At 50.6% G+C, this 24,467-nt stretch overlaps 1 protein-coding gene across 3 annotated transcripts in view; it reads left to right on the top strand.

Moving 5' to 3' along the window:
• The window catches only part of SCTR (secretin receptor), a 64,558-nt gene that overhangs the window by 9,205 nt on the left and 30,886 nt on the right, over nucleotides 1-24,467 (top strand). For 2 of the 3 annotated variants that reach the window (XM_036856958.1, XM_036856957.1), the window contains exons 2-4: nucleotides 3,352-3,457; nucleotides 19,034-19,141; nucleotides 23,415-23,518. In XM_036856958.1, coding sequence (XP_036712853.1) covers nucleotides 3,352-3,457; nucleotides 19,034-19,141; nucleotides 23,415-23,518 — 318 coding nt within the window. Of the gene's footprint in view, nucleotides 1-3,351; nucleotides 3,458-18,821; nucleotides 18,883-19,033; nucleotides 19,142-23,414; nucleotides 23,519-24,467 lie in introns of those variants that run through there. The other variant, XM_036856959.1, reaches the window with a different exon arrangement.

The raw sequence follows: 24,467 nt of genomic DNA, 5'->3' as shown, positions 1-24,467 counted from the left end.
GTTCCTGGCTGCATTATTCACAGTAGCCAAGAGATGGAAACAACCCAGCGATGAATGGATGAACAAAGTGCGGCCTGTCCATACAATGGAATAGTATTCATCCTTAAAAAGGAATGAAATTCTGACAGATGCTACAATGTGGACGTGAAATGAGCCAGACACAAAAGAGCAGATATTGCATGACTCCATTTATATGAAGGACCTAGAACAGACACATGCCTAGAATCAGAAAGTAGAATAGAGGTTACCAGGGGCTGCAGGAAGGGTAACGGATAGTTACTGTGTAATTGGTACAGAGTTTCTGTTGGGCCAGTTGAAAAGTCCTGGAGATGGATAGGGGTGATCATTGTACAACTCTGTACACTAAACCATGGTTAAAATGGTAAATATTATGTATATTTTACTACAACTTAAGAAAAATGTAGAATGAAAAAGTTAAACTGTCTTCTGATGTTTATTTTTCCATAGTCCCAGGGAAAAACACAGAGGAAGTTAAGTTTTTCTTGGAGGGGTTCTCATTGTAGGTGTTCCCTCATTCCTCATCTTGTTCCATCGCTCTCAAGACCCTCTTTGCTTCAGCGCCCCTTTCTTCATTTCCAGCAATGCACATGGCCACCCACTTTCGGGAAACGTCACTCCTACCCAGTCAGCTGTGCTGTGTAAGTCACAAAAACTCAGTGGCACATAGCAATGCATGTTTACTTCTTTCTTAGTGTTTGCAAGTGAGCTGGGGTTTGACTGACCCGCTATGATGCTGATGTTTATCCAGTCAAGATGCAAAACAAGTCTGCAACCCTGAGGACCCTTCATGGTGCCCTGTTAGAGTCATACCTCCCTCCCTCCCACCCTCACCCTCCCTTCACTCCTGACAACCACTAATAGGGTCTCCATTTCCATAGATATAATTTTGCTGTTTCAAGAATGTTATATAAATGATGTGGAATCTAAAAAAAATGATACAAATGAACGTATTTACAAAACAGACTCACAGACATAGAGTACAAACTTATGGTTACCAAAGGGGGAAGGGGGTGGAGGGATAAATTAAGTGTTTGGGATTAACATATACACACTACTCTATATAAAATAGATAACCAACAAGGACCTACTGTACAGCACAGGGAACTCTACTCAGTACTCTGTAATAACCTGTATGGGGAAAGAATATGAAAAAGAATGGATGCACGTATAACTGAATCACTTTCCTCTACACCTGAAACTAACACAAAGGTTGTAAATCAACTATACCCCAATATAAAATAATTAAATTTAAAAAAGAATGTTATATAAATGGAATCATACAGTATGTAACCGTTTGGGATTGGTTTTTTTCATTCAGCATATTTCTCTGGATATTCATTTAAGTTGGTCCATGTATTACTACTTTGTTCCTTTTAATTGCTGAGTAGAATTTCATAGTATGGATGTACCATAGTTTGTTTAACCATTTACCCATTGAAAGGCATCTAGACTGTTATAGTTTTGGGCTGTTAGGAATAAAGCTGCTACAAATAGTAGTGTACAGGTTTTATTGTGAATATAAGTTTTCACTTCTCCAGGGTAAATGCCCAAGAGTGCAATGGCTGGGTCATATGATAGTTGCGTGTTTAGCTTTTCTTAAGACACTGTCAACCTGTTTTCCAGAGTGGTTGCCTCATTTTACAGTGCCACCAGCAATGTGTCCGTGACCTAGTTTCACCACAACCTTGCTAGCATTGTCGTCATTTTTTATGTTAGATATTCTGATAAGCATGTAGTGATACCCCATTACGATTTCAATTTGCATTTACCTAATAGCTAATAATGTTGAACATCTTTTCATGTGCTTATTTGCCATCTGTGTGTCTTTTCTGAAATGTCTTTTCATGCATTTTGCCTATGTTCTAAATAGATTTTATTTTTTTGGCCGTGTTGGGTCTTCGTTGCTGCGTGCGGACTTTCTCTAGTTGTGGCGAGCAGGGGTTACTCTTCTTTGCGGTGCATAGGTTTCTCATTGCGGTGGCTTCTCTTGTTGTGGAGCACAGGCTCTAGGTGTGCGGGCTTCAGTAGCTGCAGCACACGGGCTCAGTAGTTGTGGCTCACAGGCTCCAGAGCACAGGCTCAGTAGTTGTGGCTTGTGGGCTCTAGGGCACACAGGCTTCAGTAGTTGTGGCGCATAGGCTTAGTTGCTCCGCGGTATGTGGGATCTTCCTGGACCAGGGATCGAACCTGCTTCCCCTGTACTGGCAGGCGGATTCTTAACCACTGCGCCACCAGGGAAGTCCCTAAATAGATTTTTTAATTTGTTTACTATTGAGTTTTGAATGTTCTCTGTCTGTTCTAGATATTAGTTCTAATTTGCAGATTGCAAATATCGTCTCCTCATCTGTAGCTTGCCTTTTCATCCTCTTAACATGGTTTTTCTTGGAGCAAAAGTTTTAAATTTTGGTGAAGTCTGATTTATCAGTTTTTCTTTTTATGGATCGTGCTTTTGGTATCAAGTATAAGAAATCTTTGCCTGGCCCTACATCTTGAAGATTTTCTATGTTTTTTCTAAAAGTTTTAGTTTAATGTTTTGCGCTCAAGTCCATGATCATTTTGAGGTAATTTTTGTACAAGGTATGAGTCTTAGTTCAAGGTTCATTTTGTTATCTGTAGCTGTCCAGTCGCTTTAACACCGTTGCCTATTCTTCTACTAATACCATGCTGTTTTGATTACTGTAGCTATACAGCGAGTCTTTAAACTAGCTGAACTGATTCCTCCCACTTATTTTTTTTTAATTAATATAATTTATTTTGTTGAGAGGATTTAGGTTTACAGAAAATTTCTGCAGAAAGTACAAAGAATGACCATATACCCCCTCAACCCTTCCTCTCCAGTGTCTCCTATTACTAATGTCTTGCATAAAAGTGGTGCATTTGTTACAATCGTTGAGCTAATATTGATACGTTAACCAAAGTCTCTAGTTTACATTGCTTTTTTTACAAGTCTTTTTTATTGAAGTATAGTTGCTGTACGATACTGTATAGGCTGTATAGGTGTACAATTAGGGATTCACAATTTTTAAAGGTTATGCTCCATTTATAGTTATTGTAAAATATGGGCTCTGTTCCCTGTGTTGTACAACGTATCCTTGTAGCTTATTTTATACCTAGCAGTTTGTACCTCTTACTGCCCTGCCCCTAGCTTGCCCCCCTTCCCTCTCCCTGCTGGTAACCACTAGTTTGTTGTCTGTATCTGTGAGAATGCTCTTTTTTTGTTATATTCACTGGTTTGTCTTCCTCGTTTTGAGTCTCCATTGTCTGGCCCTGCCCTGCGTACTAGACTCAGCTTCGTGGCAGTGACGAGCATTCTTGGCTTTGGGCTTGCAGGTGGGAGCCCTCCCTCGGCTGTGCGCTGTGCTGCAGGTGCTGCGGGAAGAGCGGGACCAGTGTCTGCAGGGACTCGCCGAGGAGAGGACCAGGCACCCGGCCCCAGGTACGTGCACACCTGGGCCCACTCTGGGATGTGCGTTGCGTCCAGGTCCACTGGGTTGGGGGCAGGTAGGGGCTGGAGCAGCTGCGTCCTTTCAGAGAGTAAGCTGAGGGGAAGGGCCTGGAGTGACCCTGGTGACCAGTCTATACACACCCAGAGAAACCACGTCATCGCCTGTCTTTGGTTCTCTGAGTTTGTGGTTACAGCCAGGGTTGTTGAACCATTAGCTTCTGCATGATGACTCCACCAAGGTAAGCGTTTGGTGAGAGTTACTTATCAAGGCGGTGTACTCCTCACCCATTCTCTCACCTCTACTGCTAGTGTGATGGGAGAGGCAGCGTGGGGTCTGGAAAACTTGGAGTCCATTGCTGGCTGACCCTCACTGGCTGTGTGAACACGGACAAATTATTTAACCTTCCGAGTCTCGCTTGACTGATCTATAAAACGCAGGTGATAAAGTCTACATCAGAATTATAAAGATATATGAGATAAAGTATGTTAATACAGGTGTTTCTTAAATATTAATTTAAATATTTGTTATTATTAGTCAGGATTGTAAATATTATTAATTTGATATTTACATGTTAATTTTATTTCTATTCCCTTCCTTCACTTATCTGCTTTGCTTTCACTCATCTAAGGGCAGGGAGGGATGTGGCATTAAGAGAAGAATCCTTTCCAGATAGACAAAGACTTGTACAGGCAAGGTCTTAGCAGCACGGGTTACAGTAGCCAACAGGTGGAAACAAACCAAGTGTCTGTCAGCTGATGAATGGGTAAAGAAGATGTGATCTGTACGTACAACAGAACAGTATTCAGTCTTAAAAAGGAATGAAGTACTGATACATACTACCACGTGGATAAATTTTAAAAAACGTGAAGTGAAAGAAGTCTGTTGTAAGAGGCCATGTGTTATATGATTCTACTTGTATGAGATGTCCAGATTAGACAGATTCATAGAGACAGAAGTTAGATTCGTGGTTGTCAGGGGCTCAGGGGACAGGGCTGGGGAGTAACTGTGTAGGAACTGCCTTTTGGTGGTGGTGAAATGTCTACAACTGGATAGAGGTGCCGGTCACACAACACTGTGAATGTACTAAATGCCACTGATTGTACACTTTAAAATGGCTAATGGTTAATTTTATGTGATGTGAATTTCTTTTTAATAGACTTTATTTTTTAGAGCAGTTCCCTGCAGAGTGGAGCGGAAAGTACAGAGCGTTCCCACATACTCTCTGCTACTCCCTCCCACCCAAACACACAGCCTCCCTCACCATTAGCATCCTGCACCAGGTGCTACCTTTGTTACAGCTGATGAACCTACACACCATCGTCACCCAGAGTCCACAGTTTACATTAGGGGTCACCCTTAGTGTTCCTATTCAGTGGGCTTTGAAAAATGTATGATTGCACGTATCCACAATTATACCACCATACAGAGTAGTCTCTCTGGCCTGAGAACCCTCTGTGCTCCACCGATGCTTCCTTCTCTCTCCTCTAACCCCTGGCAACCACTGATCCTTTTACTCTCGCCATAGTTTTGCCTTTTCCAGAAAGTCATATAGTTGGAATCATGCAGTGTGTAATCTTTTCAGGTTGGTTTCTTTCACTTGGTAATATACATTTAAGGTTTTTCTCATGTCTTTTCATGGCTTGGTAGCTCATTTCTTCTTTGAGCTGAAGAATATTCCACCGTCTGGATGTGCCACAGTTTATCCATTCTCCTACTGAAAGACATCTTGGTTGCTTCTAAGTTTTGGCAATTCTAAATCAAGTTGTTCTGTGCAGACATAAGTTTTCAATTCATTTGGATAAATACCAAAGAGAATGGTTGCTAGATCGTATGGTGAGAGCATGTTCAGTTTTGTAAGAAGCTGCCAAACTGTCTTCCAAGTGGCTGCACCATTTTAATTTCCCACCAGCAGTGAATGAAGGTTCCTGTAGCTCCACATCCTTGACAACATTTGAGGTTGTCAGTGTTTTGCTTTGTTTTTTTAATTGTAGTAAAATACATGTAACATAAATTTCACTGTCTTAACCGTTTTTATTTCTTTTTCTTCCAGTTTTATTGAGATATAGTTGACATACAGCAGTGTATAAGTTTAAGGTGCACAGCATAATGATTTGACTTACATACATCATGAAGTGACTGTCACAAGAAGTTTAGTGAACACCATCATCTCTTATAGATGCAGAGTTAAAGAAATAGAAAAAATGGTGTGACGAGAACTCTTGAGATTGCTCTCTTAACAACTTTCACATATAACACACAGCAGTGGTAACTGTATTTATCATGCTGCACATCACATCCCTAGTTCTTATTTATCTTATAACTGGAAGTTTGTACCTTTTGACTACCTTCCTGCAATTCCCCCCAGCCCGGCCTCTGGTACCCACAAATCTGATCTCTTTGTCTATGAATTTGTTTGTTCGTTTTCGAAGTATAATGGACCTACAACGCTATGTTAGTTTCTGATACAGAACATAGTAATTTAATATTTCTATACATTTCAAAATGATCACCAAGACAAGTCTAGTTATGATGTGTCACCATACAAAGATATTACATAGTTATTAACTGTATTCCCCACTCTGTACATTTCATACCGGTGACTCATTTATTTTGCAACTGGAACTTTGTATCTCTTAATATCCCTCACCTATTTCTTTCCTTCCCCACCCTGCCTCCCTCTGGCAACCACCTGTTTGTTCTCTGTAATGTGTTTCTTTTTAGTTATGTTTGTTCATTTGTTTTATAGATTCCACATCTATAAAATCATAGAAATCATAGTGAAATCGTATAGTATTTGTCTTTGTCTGACTTATTTCACTTATCATAATACCCTCTAGGTCCATGCATATTGTCACAACTGGCAAGATTTCATTCTTTTTTATGACTCAGTTGTGTATATATGTACCACGTCTTCTTTATCTGTTCATTCATCTGTTGATGGGCACTTGGGTTGCTTCTGTATCTTGACTATTGTAAATAATACAATGAACATAGGGGTGCATGTATCTTTTCTAATTAGTGTTTTTGTTTTCTTTGGATAAATAGCCAGGAGTGGAATTGTTGGGTCATATGGTAGTTCTATTTTTTAAGTTTTTGAGGACTTTCCATAGTTTCTCCCCAGTGGCTGAAGCAATTTATATTCCCACCAACAGTGCACGAGGGTTCCCTTTTCTCCACACCCTCATCAACACTTGTTATTTCTTGTCTTTTTGATAATAGTCATTCTGACAGGTGTGAGGTGATATCTTGTGGTGGTTTTGATTTGTGTTTCCCTGATGATCAGTGATGTTGAGCATCTTTTCATGTGCCTGTTGGCCATCTGTATGTCTTCTTTGAAGAAATGTAGTTTAAAAAAACATGTAAATTTCATCAACTTAACCATTTCTCAGTGTACAGTACAGTTATGTTAAGTTCACATTGCTGTGCACCCAATCTCCGAAACCTTTTATCTTGCAAAACTGGAGCTCTATACCCATTAAACAACAACTCTTTTCCTCTCTTCCATTATACCCTGGGAACCATCATTCTACTTTCTGTTTCTATGGATTGAATGGTTCTAGGTACCACAAATAACTGGAATCATACAGTATTTGTCTTTTTGTGATTGGCTTATGGTATCTCATTGAGGTTTTGATCTGCATTTACATGATGATTAGTGATGTTGAGCATATTTTCCTGTGTTTCTTGGCCGTTTTATGTCTTCTTTAAAGGAACGTCCTTTCAAGTCCTTTGACCATTTTTAAATAGGGTTGTTTGGTTTTTTGTTATTGAATTGTAGTTCTTTATATATTCTGGATATTAACCCTTTATCAGATATATGACTTGCAAATAATTTCTGTCATTCTCTAGGTTGCCTTTTCATTCTGTTGATTGTGTCGTTTGATGTACAAGTTTTTAAGTTTGATGTATAACCTAATATATCTAATTTTACTTTTGTTGTCACTTCTTTTGGTGTCATATCCAAGAAAGCATTGCCAAATCCAATCTCATGAAACTTCCTCTAAGAATTTTATAGTTTTAGCTCTTACATTTAGGTCCTTGGTCCAGTTTTGAGTTAATTCTTATGTGTGGTATAAGGTAAAGTTCCATCTTCATTCTTTTGCACATGGACATTCAGTTTTCCCAGCACCATTTGTTGAAAGACTGTCCTTTTCCCATTGATGGTCTTGGCACCTTGGTAAAAAATCACTTGACCATATATGTGAAAGTTTATTCGGGGGCTCTCTTTCCTATTCCATTGGTCTATATGTCTGTCTTTATGCCAGTACCACACTGTTTTGATTACTGTAGATTTCAAATGGGTTTTGAAATCAGGAAGTATGAGATCTCCAAATTTGTTGTTTTTCAAGATGTTTTTAACTATTCCCAGGTCCTTTGAGATTCCATTAAGAATTTTAGGATGAATTTTTCTATTTCTGAAAATAATATTAAATAAATAAATATTAAATAAAATATTTCTGTCATTGGGATTATTATTATTTTTTGGCTGTGCCATGCACTTGCGGGATCTCAGTTCCCTGACCAGGGATTGAACCTAGGCCATGGCAGTGAAAGCCCATAATCCTAACCACTAGGCCACCAGGGAACTCCCTGTCATTGGGATTTTGATACAGATTGCATTGAATCTGTAGATCACTTTGGGTACTATTGACATCTTAAAAATATTAAGTCATCCAATCCATGAATACAGGATGTTTTTCCATTTATTTGTGTCTTTAATTTCTTTCAGCAGTGTTTGGTAGTTTTCAGTGTGCACGTCTTTCACCTTGTTAGTTAGGTTTATTCATAAGTATTTTATTCTTTTTAATGCTATTGTGAATGGATTTGTTTCATAATTTCCTTTGTAGGTTGTTCCTCACTAGTGTATAGGAATGCAACTAATTTTTGTGTGTTGATTTTATATCTACCCTGTCACTTTGGTGAGCCCATTTGAGGCATCATTAGGGTTTTCTACATATAAGATCACATCGTTTGCAAACAGAGATAATTTTACTTCTTTCCTCCAATTTGGACACCTTTTATTTATTTTTCTTGCCTACTTGCTATACGCTAGGGCTTCCAGTACTATGCTGAATACAAGTGGCAAAAGTGGGTGTCCTTGTCTTGTTCCTGATCTTACAGAAAAAGCTTTCAGGCTTCATCATTGAGTATGATGTTCACTGTGGCCTTTATATATATGGCCTTTATTATATTGAGATAGTTTCCTTTTATTTCTAGTTTAAGTGTTTTTTATCATGAAAGGGTGTTGAATCTTGTCAAATACTTTTTCTGCATCAGCTGAGATGATACTGTGGTTTTTGTTCTTCATTTTGTTAATGTGGTGTATCACATTGAGCAGTTTTCACATTTCGAACGATCCCTGCATCGCAGGAATAGATCCCACTTGGTCATAGTGTATAATTCTTTTAATGTGCTGTTCAATTCAATGTGCTAGTATTTTGTTGAGAATTTTTACATCAATGTTCATCAGGGATATTGGTCTGTAGTTTTCTTTTCTTGTAGAGTCCTTGTGTGGCTTTGGTATCAGGGTAATGCTGGCCTCATAGAATGATTTTGCAAGTGTTTCCTCCTTTACAGTTTTTTGGAAGCCTTTGAGGAGGCTTAGTGTTAATTCCTCTTTAAATGTTTGGTAGACTCTATCAGTGAGGCCATCTGGGCTTTTGTTGTTGGGAGATTTTTTATGACAGATTCCATCTCCCGACTAGTTAGAGGTCTGCTCCGAGTTTTTACTTGCTCACGCTTCCGTCTTGGTAGGTCGTGTGTTTCTGGGAATTGATCCTTTTCATCTAGGTTATCCGGCTTGTTGGTGTACAGACCAGAGAGATCCTTTTGCAGTACTCTTATCTCCAAGTCATGGCCTTTGTTCTTGAAATCCTTGGGCTGTTGGTCGTCCACTTTCTCATGCCCCATGCCCAGGCCGGTGACTGCTTCCCAGCCCCCCTCCCACCGTGCTCAACCCTCCCAGGAACCTGTCCGCCACCCAAACCGCTGCTCCCGCTGTGCCGCTGTCCTCTCAGCTGTGTCCTCCAGACCCTCCCCTCCCCTCCCTTCCTGTCGCGCTTCTCGCTCCCTGAAGACAACGGTCTGCCCTCTGGTGGCGATGGCAGCGGCATGTGTGTGGCTGCAAGGGGAAGGCAGCCCCATCTCTGTATTTTCCAAAAGAAAGAGAGAGGAAGAAGGGTGCAGGGGAGGTCCAGGCTTTTAAATTAGGCTGTGTGATCTTGAACAAGTCCTAATGTCTCTGGGCCTCAGTTTCGACATCTATTTTATGGGGTTGGTGTGAAATTGAAAGCATTCATTCAAAAAATAGTTAGCACTTCTTGTTGTGAGGTGAGAATGGTGAGAAAGGAGGAGCTTGGACTCCTCTCTTATGGCTTGGGAATGTGTTTTTGCACATGTGGCAGAGACTTGATAAGCGAGCTTCATCAAATAGGGGTTGGTTTCTTAGACATCACAAAAGCTGCAGAGCTGGCGCAGAGTTCCCAGGCGCCCTCAGATTCCAGATTCCTCCTGTCTTTCTGCTCAGTGTGTGGCATTCGCCTCCTGGTCGTAAGGTGGCTGCAGCACCTACAGGGAGGAGGGGGGAGTATTCTGGGGAAAAAGAGATGAAGGTCGTGAGTTCAGTTCTAGACACACGGAGTGGAGGCTTCAGAGGAGGGCCGGGCTGGGGAACGCTTCTGTTTGGCTGGCAACTGAGGCTGAGGTTGCAGGAGGAGAGGGTGAGGGAAGGGGAGGAGGAGAGGGCCCAGGAGCGGCCTCGGACCCCCGAGGGGGCTCCGAGCCTGACCTGGGGGCCCGTCACCCTGTGGATGCCGACCTCACATTGCAGTTCCTGGGAGGCTGCGGATGTGCCCAGTTTGACCGACCTGGAGCAGGTCTAGCCATCTTCTGTCCCCAGGGGCTCCCATGTGGTCCTACTTGTGCACCCAGGGCTGAGAAGGCGCAGTGGGACTCCTGCCGGGTTCTGCCGTGAGCTCCCGGGGGAGACCTCGCTCTCCTCGTGTACGATGGGGCTGTGCGGCACACGCAGTAATTGCAACTGTGTCTGGCCGGGCCGCGCAGGTGGGTGAACGGGGCCAGGCCGGCGCCGTCCCAGCACAAAGGCTCAGGCCGCTTGGATCTGTTGTGCATTTTGGCCTTCTGCAATTTTCATTTAGGAAAAGGGGTCTGTTGTTTTGAAAACCTGGTTTAAAAGCCCCTGAGCCAGAAGACTTCTGAGTCTTCTGAAGTCTTCTGAGGACCCGGACTCCTGGGAAAATCTTCAGGCCTGTTCCGCTGACAGGTTGAGAAAGCTGAGCCAGAAGACCCATCGTGGAGCTTAGAATCGACGTGGTGGCCGCGGAGGGAGATTCCCTCAAAGAATGAAAACAGAAGAAACAGCAAAGGCGTAGAGCCCTCGGTCAGGCTCCGCCCCGCGGATGCCCATCAGGACCAGGTTGCGGGGGTGGGCCCCATGACCTCCTCTCAGGGGCACGACTCCTGAAGTCCTGGGCGCCAGGGCCCACAGGCCCTCCGTCCCCAGCAAGGCTCTGTCTGGCGCCTGAGGCGGGGAGGGGCCGGCGGACGCTCTGTGGGGGGTGTAGGTTAATGGTTAAGCTGGCCGGCCTTCCCTGCGGAGGTTAATGTCTGAGCGCCAGAAGAGTCCCAGGAGATGCCGCTCACCGAGCTGGCGCCAAGCCCGGCGCACTCACCACGCATAAAAAATCACCTCTTCAGCTGTTCCGGGTTAGGTGGCCACGGCCTTCGGAACGTTCTGTGGGAACATTTCAGGGTCACCCTAATAGCTGCGTGGCGTGCTCTACCCGGCTATTTATTGCTCTGTTTTCAGAAGCTGATACCCCCTCAGAGCTGGCTGGGTGAAGGGCTTTGCCTCTCCTTAAGGAAGAATGTTCCCGAGAGACAGTGCAGTGGCAGGAAAGATGTGGGCTTAGCAGTTTGGACAGACCTGGGCAGGTGTGCTGCTCTGTCACTTAGGGCCGTGTGACCTTGGGCAAGACCCTGATCCTCTCTGGACCTTCGTGTCCTCGCCTTCAAAATGGGGACACAGCATCCCCTTTTCCTCTTGTCTCTGCCAGCTGGTTACCCACTCCCAAAGAACATGGGCTGGCTTCTAGCGGGTGGCGGGGGGGCAGTGCTTTTTTAGTGAGGTGAAATTCACAATATTAACCATCCTAAAGCAAACAACTCAGTGGCGTTTGGTGCATTCACAGTGCAACCGCCACCACCTCTACGTAGCTCCAAAGCATTCTCATCGCCCCAAAATAAAATCTGTACCCGTTGAGTAGTCACTCCTCATCTTGCCCCCCCTCCGCCCCTGGCGACCATGCATCCACTCCCTGTCTCTATGCTTTCGCTGACTCTGGACATTTCACAACGAATGGAGCCACAGTCCGTGACCTTTGTGTCACCTCCTTCCACTAATGTTTCCAAGGTTCATCCACGTGGTGGCACTGCTATCAGTGTGTCTTACGTGCTGGCTTTTAATGCAGTTTCTCTAACAAACATTCCAGTCCTTTTCTGGCTTCTCCTGGCTCCTGAGGGCCACTGGCAGCCAGGCAACCTGGGACCTCCCTCCCCTGCCCAGAGCCTAGCTCTCTTCACCCTTTCCTTGGCACTACTGATCTGGGCTCGTTTTTCAGAAACAAGTAACTTATGTTCATGTAGCATTTTCGACATATTTTTTCAGTTCTTAAAACAACCTGTGCAGTAAGTACCATTGTCATCCCCACTTCACAGATGAGGAAATTGAGGCTCTTAGAGGCACAGGATCACCCAGAGCTGAAACAGGACTCTCAGCCCATATCTTTTGACTGCAAATCCTGAGGATTGTCTATTTTACAATCCAGACTGAGCTGAGAGGGACTGATATTCTCACCCTCCCAAGAAAAGATTGGCATTTGAAAAAAAAAAAAAGGAAGAAAGAGACTGTTGATACCAATTACTGTCTATTTAGTGTGAGAGGCGGCGTGAAAGGAAGCGTGTTTCAGCCAGGGAGGACTAGGAGGGCTCTTTGGGCCGGGTGCAGTTTGTACTTTCGGGGGAGGGGAGGCTCAGCGTCCGGTGCTCAGAAACCACCTTGAGCGAGACTCCCGGGGGGAAAAGAGCCAGCCTGCCCCAGGGAAGCGGTGCTCAGCCTCACATTCACAGAGTCCTTCGTCTAGTCCCAGGCAGCCTCCTAATTGCATGACCCTCTCTGCTTAAATACTCTAGGGGGTGGGCACCCCACTACTCCCCAAGATAGTTCTGTGGAACGGTTTGTGCTTCTTGGTTTAAAGAGGAACGCCCCCAGACTCGTTGCTGTCCCTCCTGTGCCATGCTTTTAAACGCCGTCGCCACCCTGGGCCTTCAGTTCCTCTAACCCACGCTGACCACCTCTGTGTGTGGTCCAGCCATCACAAGCAGGGCAACGCCTAAATACCGTAAATACTGCAAAGCCAAGGAGACCGCCCCAGGTTGCCCCTGGGGGTGGGCTCAGAAGGCAGAGGGGGCATGATGCAGCCAGGAGACAGGCTGTCGGTCCTGCCCATCTGGACGTGTTCCTGTAGCCCTTTCTCCTCTGGGCTTTCCTGCCATCTGGGGCGAGTGGGCAGCAGGGCACTCATGCCTCTTTCTGGAACCTTCTGTGTTCCTGCTCATCACGTCACCCCTTGTCTCCCTAGTCTGGGGGAAGTCTTGCTCTTTTTCTGTTTTCTCCCAAGTGTTTTGATTACACCAGAATTCCTCTTTATCCCCTTGCCCCAGGGACCTTTGGAAACCCAAGTCAGGGAGATCGTAAGATTTCCTGCCCTCCTCGGAGACTGTGAACTAGTAATCTGAGGAGGAAGGACGGAAAAAAGGAAAAAAATAACCAGGAGGAAAAAAAGATCCACTGCAAACACAAATCATTAATTCCCACCAAAATCCTGGGGGACGTTACTATGCCCATTTTATAGATGAGGAAAGTGAGGCTCGTAGAGGTAAGTGGCGTGTCCAAAGCTCAGTCCGTCTCCACCACACTTCACTTCAACCGAGGATGCCATGCTGTGCCGTGGGCACCAGGCAGGCACCCCCCTGGCCCCTCCAGATGACGTCTGTGGTCCCATGGTGTCTTTTCTTGTTTCCCTACTTAAACTTGCACACCCTTCCATCCCTTCCCCTCCAGCCAGGCAGTCAGTGTCAGCAGGTGACTTCAGAGATGTTGGAGGGTTGGGGGGATGCCTTGGGGCCTGCTTGCCCTGCAGCAGCCAGTTGACGTTCATTCCAGCCCTGCCCTCCCAGAGGCGCTGAGCCCTCGCTAGTGGCTCTGTTTACAAAGCTCCCCTATCCTTTACCTCATGGGTTCCCCTCAACCCTGGCTCAGGCGCTGAGCTTTGCTGCTCTGGGTCTAAAACTCCCAGCCCCCCACAGTGACCCGAGTTCTGTGCTTCGTCCCTTCCGAGCCAGAGCCCCAGGGGAGGCCAGACCAGGACGCCCCCCCTCCCTTTCCTGCTCCACTTGTGCAGCCTTCCCCGCACTCAGAGCAGGAGCCTGTGGGGAGTGGGGTCTGAGGCCCTCCACTCACACCCTGGAGCAGCAGAAAAGGGGCCCCTGCAAGCAGCCAGGGGGCCGCACAGACCCCCTGCTCCCCCGGCCGTAGTCCCTCCAGCCCGCTTGCACCATGTACCTTATGTACTGTGGTTTCCTTAATATTTTTTCCTTTAAATCAATTGGCTGACTTTTTTTCAGCACACTGTACGTTAGCTCTTAGGCTTATTCATCATACCTGACTGCAGCTCTGGAATCTTCGACCAACCTCTCCGCCTTTCCCTGCAACCCCAGCCCCTGGTAACCACCATTCTATTCTCTGCTTCTGTGAGTTTGACTTTTTTGGATTCCACATACCAGGGAGATGATAACAGTATTTGTGTTTCTGTGTCTGGCTTACTTCACTGAGCATAACGTCCTCTAAGTTCGTCCGTGTTGTCACACATGGCAGGATGTCCTTTTTTTTGTTTGTTTTTGGCTGCGCGGCGTGGCACGCAGGATCTTAGTTCCCTGACCAGGGATCGAACCTATGCCCCCTGCGGTGCAGAGTCCTAGCCACTGGGCCGCCAGGGAATCCCAGTAGGCTGAATAATATTTCACTGAATAATATTTCACTGTACTTTTCCTTACCCATTCACCCTTTGATGGACACTTAGGCTGTCTCCATACTTTGGCTGTGGCAGATAACGCTGCAGTGCGTGTGGGGTGCAGATCGCTCCTGAGATAGTGACTTCATTTCCTTTGGGTGTGTGTCCAGGGCTGGGATTGCTGGGTCATATGGCGGCTCTAGTTTCATTTTTTGAGGAAGCTCCATGCCGTTTTCCACAGTGGCTGCGCCAACTTACATTCCCACCAACAGTGCATGAGGGTTCCCTATTTTTTCAACTGACTTTTTTTTTAACTTAGCCTCATCCTAAACAGTAGTAACCCTCAAAGTCACAGCTGTGATGTGCTTCTTCTATAACCTTTTAATGTGTATTAAATTCTCTTTTTAAAAATGTACAACTGTTACAATTAAAAGTGTTCCACCATGTACCAGCCTAAGGGGCACACCGCCACCATGTGCTCCTCACACGCTGGCCCCCTGGGTCTGTGCCCAGACGGCGAGGCCAGGGCTGGGAGAGTGTGGCCATGGCACAGGGCTCGGGACGTGAGAGAGGCCGTGTGGGGTCAGCATCCAGGCCTCCTACCGCCAGTGGTCAGCCCGGCGGTGGGATCTCAGCTCTGCCAGTCCTGCTGTCACCCTGCATGCCACTTCGCCTCTTGGGGCCTGGGTTCCTTGTCTCTGCCGTGGGACAGCAACCCTGCTCGACCCCCGCGGCGCACGGCGCCTGCTGTGTGTCCAGCACAGGGCTGGACGGCCCCTTCCCAGCCTCTTCTCCCTACTTGGCCGATAGGAAGGGCATGGGTGTGAACCAGCTGTAGGGGGGCCCCGCTTCCCTCCCAGCCCCCACCAGCCGCTCCCGCCCGGCCTTCTGCCAGCACAGGCCAGTGTCCCTGTGGGCCCGGCCTGACATGCCCCAGCTCAGGAAGCCCGCCAGACACCCTGGCCCCCTTCCCATCTGTCTGGCCAGCCGGACATGGGTCGTCCGGCCTCGTGGACTGGGGCCATGGGCCAGTGCCCTGGCTGACCTGGCCAGCCTCAGCCCTGAAGCCACTTCTCCCAAAGTGAGGGAAGAGGCTCCCGTGTGTTTCCACAGTGGGGAAATGCCCCGTCTGCTCCCAGGAGGTGTGCCTGAGCCGGTGGGGCTTCTTCAGAAGCAACGAGGCCGTGGGGTCCCCTCACCCTCCAGCCTCCAGGTGCGGGAGAACTCAGAGTAGAGGCAAACCGTGCTCGTCTGCGCAGGGCCCTCAGGACCGTGTCACTGTCCCAAGGGTGTCCGGGGGCCTGGTGAGCCACGTCCATGGTGGGAATCTGGAGGACCGGCGCCCAGAAGTGGCAGAACCCTGCCTGGGTGCCCAGGGGAGTTTCAGGAAGAGAGAAGGTCCAGCCCGCCCTCGTTCAGGGCGCACTGTGAGAGCTGGGGTGAAGCCTCGGGAATATCCAAGGGGGTCTCAAGTCCCACGTTGCTCGAAGGATGCAGACACCTGGTCCTTGGACACCTGGATGCCTTCACTGTCCTTGTGGGAGCCCCATCCAGGCCCCGCCCTGTGTGCCCATGGCGGCTCTCCTCCATCGCCCTCCCCTCCCCGTGCCCGGGGCCACAGCCTCCCTGTCCCTCCCGGGGCTCTCCACCTCCAGAGCCCCCGAGACACGCTCCTCCAGGAAGCTGGGGCGGATGCCCTGGAGACAGGCAGGTGGGCGGAGCCTCCCAGCCCCTCCATTCCTGGCTGTGTGACTCCAGGAACCTGCCTCTCCCTGCTCTGCTGCTTCGTTTGTAAACCGAGGACAGAGCCGGGCGCCTGGCGGCACTGCTGTGCATTCAGTGAAGCACGGAGTGACTCCTGCTGGGACCAAGGCAGAGCTGGTGGCAGAGAACCGGAAGGCCAGGACCTTAGCGTGGGGTTCAGAAGTCAAGTGGGCATCACGGCGAAAGCCCATTTACAAGGGATGGGTGATGGGGAAGGGAAGGGGCCGGAGGCTGGGGCGTTCATCCATTCCTTAGACGCTTGTGGACGCCTGTGCCTTGCCCGGCCCTTGCGGGCACAGGCGTCCAGCAGTCAGGAATCAGACAGGTTCCTGCTCTCCCGACTGTCTGCCCGGGGTGGGGGGAGCCATCTGCACCCAGGCACCAGGAGGAGCTGCCCCCCCACTGTGACCTCCCTGGCCTCTCACCACCATCTTGGATGTGCTCCTGGGAGCCCAAGGCTGGTCTGAGCCCGGAAGCAGGGGCCTTCGCTGTGGGGAGGTGCAGTGCGAAGATTCTCAAAGCGGAGCCTAATGACACATACAGCAGCGCCTGTAGGGAGGTCTTCACGTGCGGATTCCTGGGGCTCAGGATGGTTGAATTAGAACCTCCCAGGTGATTCTGATGTCCACTGCAGGGTCAGAGCCTCTGAAGTGGGACAGATCACCAGGGGGCTTTACATGGCGTGGACGAGGGTGTCGAGGAGGATATTGATGCTTTGAGCCTGGTTGTTACCCACGCCTGGAAAGAGACCCCTGCGCTTCACAAAAGCTGGGCATCAGCCATCTGGGAACCCAAGGGCCCCTTCAAACCACGCGCATCCGCCAGTCCCTGGAGCTGAAAACTGCCCGGCAATTCAGAGGACCCAGCCTGGCCTGCCCTCCCCCTGCCAGGATGAAACCAGAAAGGGCTTGGGGAGGACGGCAGGAGGGAGCTGTAGTTCCCCTGCACCCACGGAGGGCCGGCTTTCCGTGTGAGGCTGATCTCCTCCTCCCCCGGACAACCTCGGGAGGAAGGCATCTGCTTCCCCCAAAAGAGCTGAGGAGCCGGGCTCGGGCAGCGAGTGTGCGGTGAGGCAGATCGGAGCCCAGGTCTGTGGGCCTCAAGGGTCTGGGTTCTCTCTGAAGGTTGGGGCTCCGGCTTAGTGTGGTCTGCTCTGTGTTCCCCAAACCAGATGTGGGGTGACTGCTGACCTCATGGGTGTCAGTCACCTCGGCTCAATTTCCGGTCTGCTCCAGACCTCCCCGGGTGATGCCCTCCCAGGTGGCATGGGCCCCCAGAAGCCTGTCACAGGAGCAATTTCCCTGGCTTTCTTCCCCCGGGATCAACTTTGGGAGAATTGGTGGGTGGTTATGTTAAATGATCATTTTTAACAGAGTATAATCATAACTCACGGGCAAATACGAAATGAATACCTGCCAAACATTGTACCTAAGTAATGAGAGAACCAGTGAGATATTACCACTGGTTCACAGGAGAACTCAAAGTACTGTAAGTATAAGGCAGAATGGTAAAATGAATTTACAAATAGATGCAAAACTGGCTGAAAACAATTATGTATAAATTGTAGATAACTGATAGTCATGCAAATGCAAAGGAAGAGATAGAAATGTGGATTCACATGCCTTTGGACAGGACATCAGTTGTCTACAATTTATAGAGTTGCAAAATAGCTCAAAGACGTAAAAGGCCAGAGACCCACAGAATCAGCTAACCCAGAAGGCTGTGATTAGACAACGCCTAGTTTTGCTTTGAAGACACCTGGTGATCTTTTCATTTCCAAGCCTTTCAGTTGCCAGAAGTGGGCCACAGGTCTGGCTCCGAGCTTCCTAGCAGCCAAACAAAGCAACAAGGAAACAGCCTCAGATTCAGTGTTTCTAAGGACAGATGTACACTAGTTGTTCACCGTAAGTTCAGCTTCGCGTTGCCTTGAGACCATGTTCTCCTTCGGGGGTGGGGGGGTAGGGGGCCTCATCAAGGGAACCCAGTGAGGTGAAAGCAGCATCCTCAATGACGTTCCTACCACAAATGCAGTGCTGCTTCCATAGCCAAGGCAGCGGTTCTCAAAGTGTGGTCCCCGACCAGTAACACCAGCCTCCCCTGGGAACTTGTTAAAAATGCAAATTCTCAGGCTCCACCAAGACTTTGGGGGTGGGGTCCCAGCCATCTGTGTTTCAACAAGCACTCTGGATAATTCTGATACAAGCTGAAGTCTGAGAGTCATGGGACAAAGTTCTCAGCCCTGCCATCGCGGTAGAATGACCCAGAAAGCTTTAACGCCGCATCATGCCTGAGCGCCACGCAGGACCGATGAAATCAGGGTCCCTGGAGGTAGGGCCCGGTTAGGTATGTTTTTAAAGCTCTCCGGTGGTTGTACTGTGCAGCCAGGAGGCAGGCTCACTGCCATGGAGTCAGCAGGTGCGGGCAGAGGCCAGGAGATGCCCCGTCTTCTGCTCTGGAGGAGCCCAGCCCTGCCCTTGCGAGGCTTCTGTGAGACAGCGTGTCCCTGTGTGTCTTCAGCACCGAGCCCTCACCGTGTAGATGCCGAGGCCACCGCCCCAAAGGTGACAGGGCCCGTTAGACGCCGTGGTTCCTGGTCACGGGAGTGCACCTAGGGGGGACACCCAGACGGGGGTGCCGGTGCTGGTGCCACGGTGCTGGGGAGGCCCTGCGTCCACGCTGCGACCCGTCTGACGCCGCTTCTCTCCTCGGCAGGCTGCCAGGGGCTGTGGGACAACACGAGCTGCTGGCCCTCCTCTGCGCCGGGACAGACGGTGGAAGTGGCCTGCCCGCGGTTCCTCTGGATGCTCGTGGGCAGAAACGGTAACCGCCCAGCCCAGGGGCCCAGCTGGGAGGCTGTGGGGCGGCCCCCCGGGGTGGGCCTGGGCCTGGAGGCGTGAGGCCGAGGAGACTTCTCTGGGGACAAGGAGTGAGTGGAAGGGTGGGGGTGGTCGTCGTTGGGGATTGGAAGCCTTGACTGGGGAGGTGCGGTGTGGCCTCAGTTGTCAGGGCGCCAAGCAAGGGGGCTGGGGGCCGCAGACTGGGGAAGTGGTGAAGGAGGCCAGGCTTGCTTCTCTCTGCCCGGTGCCCTCATCAAGGGGCTCCCCTCCTCCCTTCCACGTTTCTGCCCCCTTAGCACCCGGGGCCCTTGCTCCAGCCCTCGTGTCTGGGTCACACCGGGCCCAGGCTGGCCTTCCAGGACACTTACTTCCTCTGTGCCCTCTCGGCCAGGCCCTGCTGGTGAACTCTGCCCTCCCTGGAAGCTTCTGGCAAAGCTGCAGTTTATACGGGTTCCCTTCATTTCAGGCAAGGAAGTGAGGAGGTCGTCTCAGACAGGGGACACGCAGGGACTAACGCTGGCTAAAGCCCTGTCACGTGCCAGGCATCTTTAGAGATGTGAGCTTGCTCAGTCATCACAAAACCCCTGCAAACCACAGACCTTTTCCCTGCGCTTGACCCAGTTAAGGAGTAAAAATAACAGCGTCTACGAGGGGTTTAGCCGTTGCCCTCAGGTTCACAGCTGGGAGGTGGGGAGGCGGGGACTGCAGTTTCTCCTCTCTGCCACACGGTGTCGCTGTGGGGCTGCAGGACCCGCCACCTGCCCGTCGGCACGGAGGCGCTGCCCCTTGGGTGCGATGCCCGGCGTCCGGGGCTGGTTGGGGGACGGGGCTGAGGGTGGGTGGATCATCTCAGCCTGGGTCCCACTATGCTCACACCCAGCAGCAGGTCCTGGGCATCGGCCAGCCCAGGAGCGTAGGTCGGGACAGTCCAGCCTCAGGTACCGAGAACCATCCTCCCACCACCCCTTCCCTCCCCATGGAGCCACCTCGGGTCCGGGGTCTGGAGGAAGGCTCCTCGGTGGTGTCCCGAGGGTTCCAGGGCTCCCCAGCCAGGGCAAGGAAGGAGCACCCAGTGAGGACAAGCTGGTGCTCCAGACCCTTCCTTTTGAAAGAAGAAAGAAACAGAATAAATTAATTCTTTCTCAGGGCACCTGCTACATGGGCCCAGACGGCATGAGTGTCTGTGTGACTGGGGAAACTGCAGGCTGGATTCTGCCTCCAGATATTTGTCTGTCTGTGCCAGGGCCTAGAATGTTCCATCTAGGATGCATTCCTTTGATGCTTAAACGGGCACTGGTGTTCCAGAGTTTCTTATTAAAAAGCACACTTCCCGAGTGGGGTCAGGCCTTGGCTTTTTTTCCCTTCTGTCTTGGTGGGGATGGGAGCCTTATAGCAGCAGAGATTCCTAACCTGACTAGGGTCCTGGGGGTTTTTGAGAATCAGATAAAAGCTTTGGCCTGGCTCTTCCCCAGACTGCACACACGTGTGAACAGAAATGCTGACTGTAGTTTCAGGGGCCCTTGAGGTGTTCACTGACCTGAACTTGGGGCAGAATCCCCTACCTATTAGGAATTAAACCCAGGAGAAGTGGGTGGGAGGAAGGGGCTCCAGAGGGAGCCCACCCCTTGTCTCCTCTGCAGTTCTACTAAGAGCCCTGTCAGCAGAGGGCACTGCCTTGTTTACTGCTCTGGGCACCTGGCCTGGGTCACACGCAGCATCATCTTGGGAATCCTGTGGGGTCTGTGAAGAGAGGCCCCCAGACAGGCAGCCCAGCCTCCAGGGACACGCTGTCTGATAACCGCTTCTGGATTCCAGGCAGTGTGTGTGCTTTTAATTCAGCCTTCTCATCCAACCAGTGTACCTTTGACCACCATTCTCTCCTCTCTGACAGCCTAGCTTGCTTGATTAATGACAGAAACCTTCCATCCATCACCTAAATTCCAAGACTCCAAGCCCCACCGTCCTGGTCCATTTTAGAGAGGCCAAAAGCAGCAGGGAAGTAGCCCTGTGGCTCCCACTCTGTCTGGCACCAGCCTGAGTGACGTGCGTGTGCTGTCGTGTTTCCTGCCGCGTCCTGCAGTGTGGGTGATTATTCCCACTTGGCACAGAGCAGTGATGCACCTAAGGGTACACAGCAACAAAGAGCCAGCGCTGGGTTTCGAACTCAGATCTGGCTGGTTCTAAACCAGTGCTCCAGGTCTCATGAGCCATCCTAGACCTGGCACGCCTGGAGCCCAAAGGCCACGGTCTCCTGCTAGAGCTGCCCCTGGGACCTCAGGAGGGCCGTACAGTGATGGGCCACATCCTGGCTGCGCGCTGTTGCCCAGTTCTGGGCCTTGGTTTTCTCGTCTGTGAGATAGGTCAGCAGCACCTCCCTCAGTGGGGCGCTGTGACGATGAGATCAGAATCAGTACGTTAGCCTAGTGGCTGGTCCTAGAGATGCCCGCCATGTTTCTCCAGCTCAGTGGAACCCTGAGAGCCAGTGGCCCAGACCCTGGGGCCTGTCAGAGAGGAACACACCAGGCCCAGCTGGGGTGGCTGGGGGCCCTGGACAGGATACTGGTTAGAGCGAAAGGAGCAGCAGGGCTCCTGTGTACAGGGTCAGCTCCCTGCACCCCCGCAGCCTCCACGGCAGCCAGACCCGGGGACCGGAACTCGGCCCTCCTCGGCAGCCCGGAGAGGAGGATGCAGCTGGGCCATTCGGTGCAAGCAGGGCAGCTCCCCCAGCTTTCCCAGACTTCCTTCTTGGCTGGCAGCTCCTCTACCCCAGTCTTCGGGCTCCTGTTCTAAGAGCTCCTCGTGGGCGGGCTCTTCCCTCTCCTCTTGTAGAAATGCGTGGAGCAGGCTTTTCACCGCCCCCCATCTGCTTTTCTAGCCAGCCAGCCAGCCTGCAAATGTTTGATGAGCAAGCGCTCTGGGCGGGCCCTGGGGAGCCTTCGGGAACTGTCGTCTGCCAGGGGGGCAGGGGGGCCGTTGTCACCTCCGTGTGGGGCGCAGGCTGCAGCCGTGTGCTGGAGGGGTGGGGCGGTGAGCCCCGGGACAGGGAGGGAGGGCTGCGGCTACCTTGCGATTTGTAACGCGGAGAAACGCAGAGGTGTGGCCTGGTGTCGTGGTTACAGGGCTAATCATTCCCTCCTCAGGGGTGGCTGCCTGGAGGGCTGGCTCTGCTGGTTTGCAGATGCTGGGGAGCAGGGTGCGAAGTTGGATGTAAAATAGAACCTCTTAGGGCAGGAGTAGGACCCGGAGCCTGAGGAGGGTTCACTGTGGGCGGGGCTGGGTCCTCACCAGCCAGGCAGATTCTCTGGGGGACCCACCCATTAGATGGCTGCAGGGCCTGGGAGCAGGAAGACCAGGAGTAAGAAAGGGCATTAGAACAAAGCCTGCGGCTAAGAGTATAGGCCTGAGCCCCGGGGTTCAAATCCCAGGTCCCCCATTTACTGTGGTGTGACCTTGAACAAGTTATTTAACCACGGTGTGCCTCAGTTTCCCCACCTGTAAAATGGGCGCAGTATTTACATGTTACAGTACATTTTACTGTAAAAGTAACAGTGCTGGCCTCCTAGTCTTGTTAGGATTAAGTGAGTTAATACCCATCACACGCTTAGAACAGTGCCCAGCACGTAGCAGTGACCATGTAGCACGTAACAGTGACCGTGTATTGTTACAATAGAGCACGAAATTTTATAACTGAGTAAGTACACAGCCGTTAGTGTGAGATCAACATTGTTTGATTCAAGGTGTGTAACCTGCTCTTCTTAAGCACTGCATCCAGCCTCTCTCCTCATAGGAGACACTGCAGTGCCTCCCAGCTTGAAGGTTCTCCGGGGGCACCCAGGGAATCGAGTAGTGACGCTGGAAGTTCTGCTGGGCCTGGGCCTGGGGCATGTGTCAGTCGTCTCCCTCACTGTGGAGCTCGGTGCCTGGCACAGTGGGCATGGGGCGGGGGCCAGAGGGGTATCGGGGCAGGGCCGGCCAGCTTTGCAGGTCGACGTATCCGGGAGCCGCGGGTCTGTCCCACGCTCGCGCATCCGCTCTAGGCCATCTACCTGCGCACCTTTCCCACTACTTTTCCTGACTGACTCTTACTAAGGTTTCCAGGGCCAGCTGGGCCAATTGCAGCTGCCTGTGTGGTTCAGAGAAAGGGACAGGGTGACGGAAGGAAGCTCCAGCTGCCCCTGAGACGCGGCGAGGGCCCCTGGAGAGCCGGCCTTGGGTCCGGTCCCCACTGCTCACCGCAGGCTGCTTGGCCCCCACAGGTTCCATATTTCGGAACTGCACGCAGGGCGGCTGGTCAGAGACCTTCCCCAGGCCCGACCTGGCCTGTGGGGTCCACGTGAACGACTCCTCCAACGAGAAGAGGGTAAGCCTGCCAACACCTCCCTGCGGGGCAGAGGTGGCTGGGGGAGGAGAGAGTGAGGCTGGCTCAGGGCGAGGTTGGGGACCCCGGGCTGCCCCTCTCAGCCCCACACCCTCCTCGCTCCCCTGGGCTGGATGGGCCCGCTTCCCCTCCCTGGTCCACCGGCCCAGAGGTGGTGGTCCTGAGGAGCATGGCACAGTGAGAACCGCCACGTGCCATCGGGACGCTGGGGTCGGGCAGGCGTGAAACGCGAAGAGCAGAGACTGGGGCTAAATGCTTGGGGTCCGGTGGTGAGTCTGAACCTGCCTGTGACCTTGGGGGTTGGGCAGGATGTAACTTCTCTGTGCCTCAGTTTCTTCATCAGGGAAATGGGGTTAGTAATAGTCCTGACCTCACAGGCTCGTGAACCTGTGGAAGTGCAGGCAAGGGTGCCTGGCCGCAGTGCCTGCTCACAAATGTCCCTTCTCAGAGGAGCCTCGGGCTCCAGAGGCAGGAGAGCCCGGCGGTGGGCAGGCCTGGTTTGAGACAGGACGCTGGTGCGGTGGGCTCCCTGAAGGGGCCGTCTGGTTCAGAGCCCTTCCCGAAGGAGATGGAGTGGGGCCTGACGTGGAGGATGGAGTTTCTTCTCTCCCAGGTCTTATCATCCAGTTAGGGAAGACACATGAGGTCTTCAGATCCGATGGGAGTAATTTAGTAAGGATACCTGTGGTCTTGGAGGGCCAGTGGATGGGCTCTGACCTCTGTAGATTACCATTTCTGTCACTGACCTATATGAAGACAGGAGGCTTATGTGTATCACGTTTGTAAAGTCCATAAGATTAAGAGGGATCATTTGTATAGTGGGTGGCAGGACGGAGGTTCGAAAGTGACAGAAATTTCCAACTGGCTTCGTAAGCTAACGTGGCTCACGTAGCTAGGGATGCGGAGAACGGGCCTCAGGACCCTTTCGTGA

The sequence above is a fragment of the Balaenoptera musculus genome, chromosome 7 (assembly GCF_009873245.2).
Source record: "Balaenoptera musculus isolate JJ_BM4_2016_0621 chromosome 7, mBalMus1.pri.v3, whole genome shotgun sequence".
Classification (NCBI taxonomy): Eukaryota; Metazoa; Chordata; class Mammalia; order Artiodactyla; family Balaenopteridae; genus Balaenoptera; species Balaenoptera musculus.
Note: the sequence above shows the minus strand (reverse complement) of the source record. Positions and strands in the feature narration are given on the sequence as shown.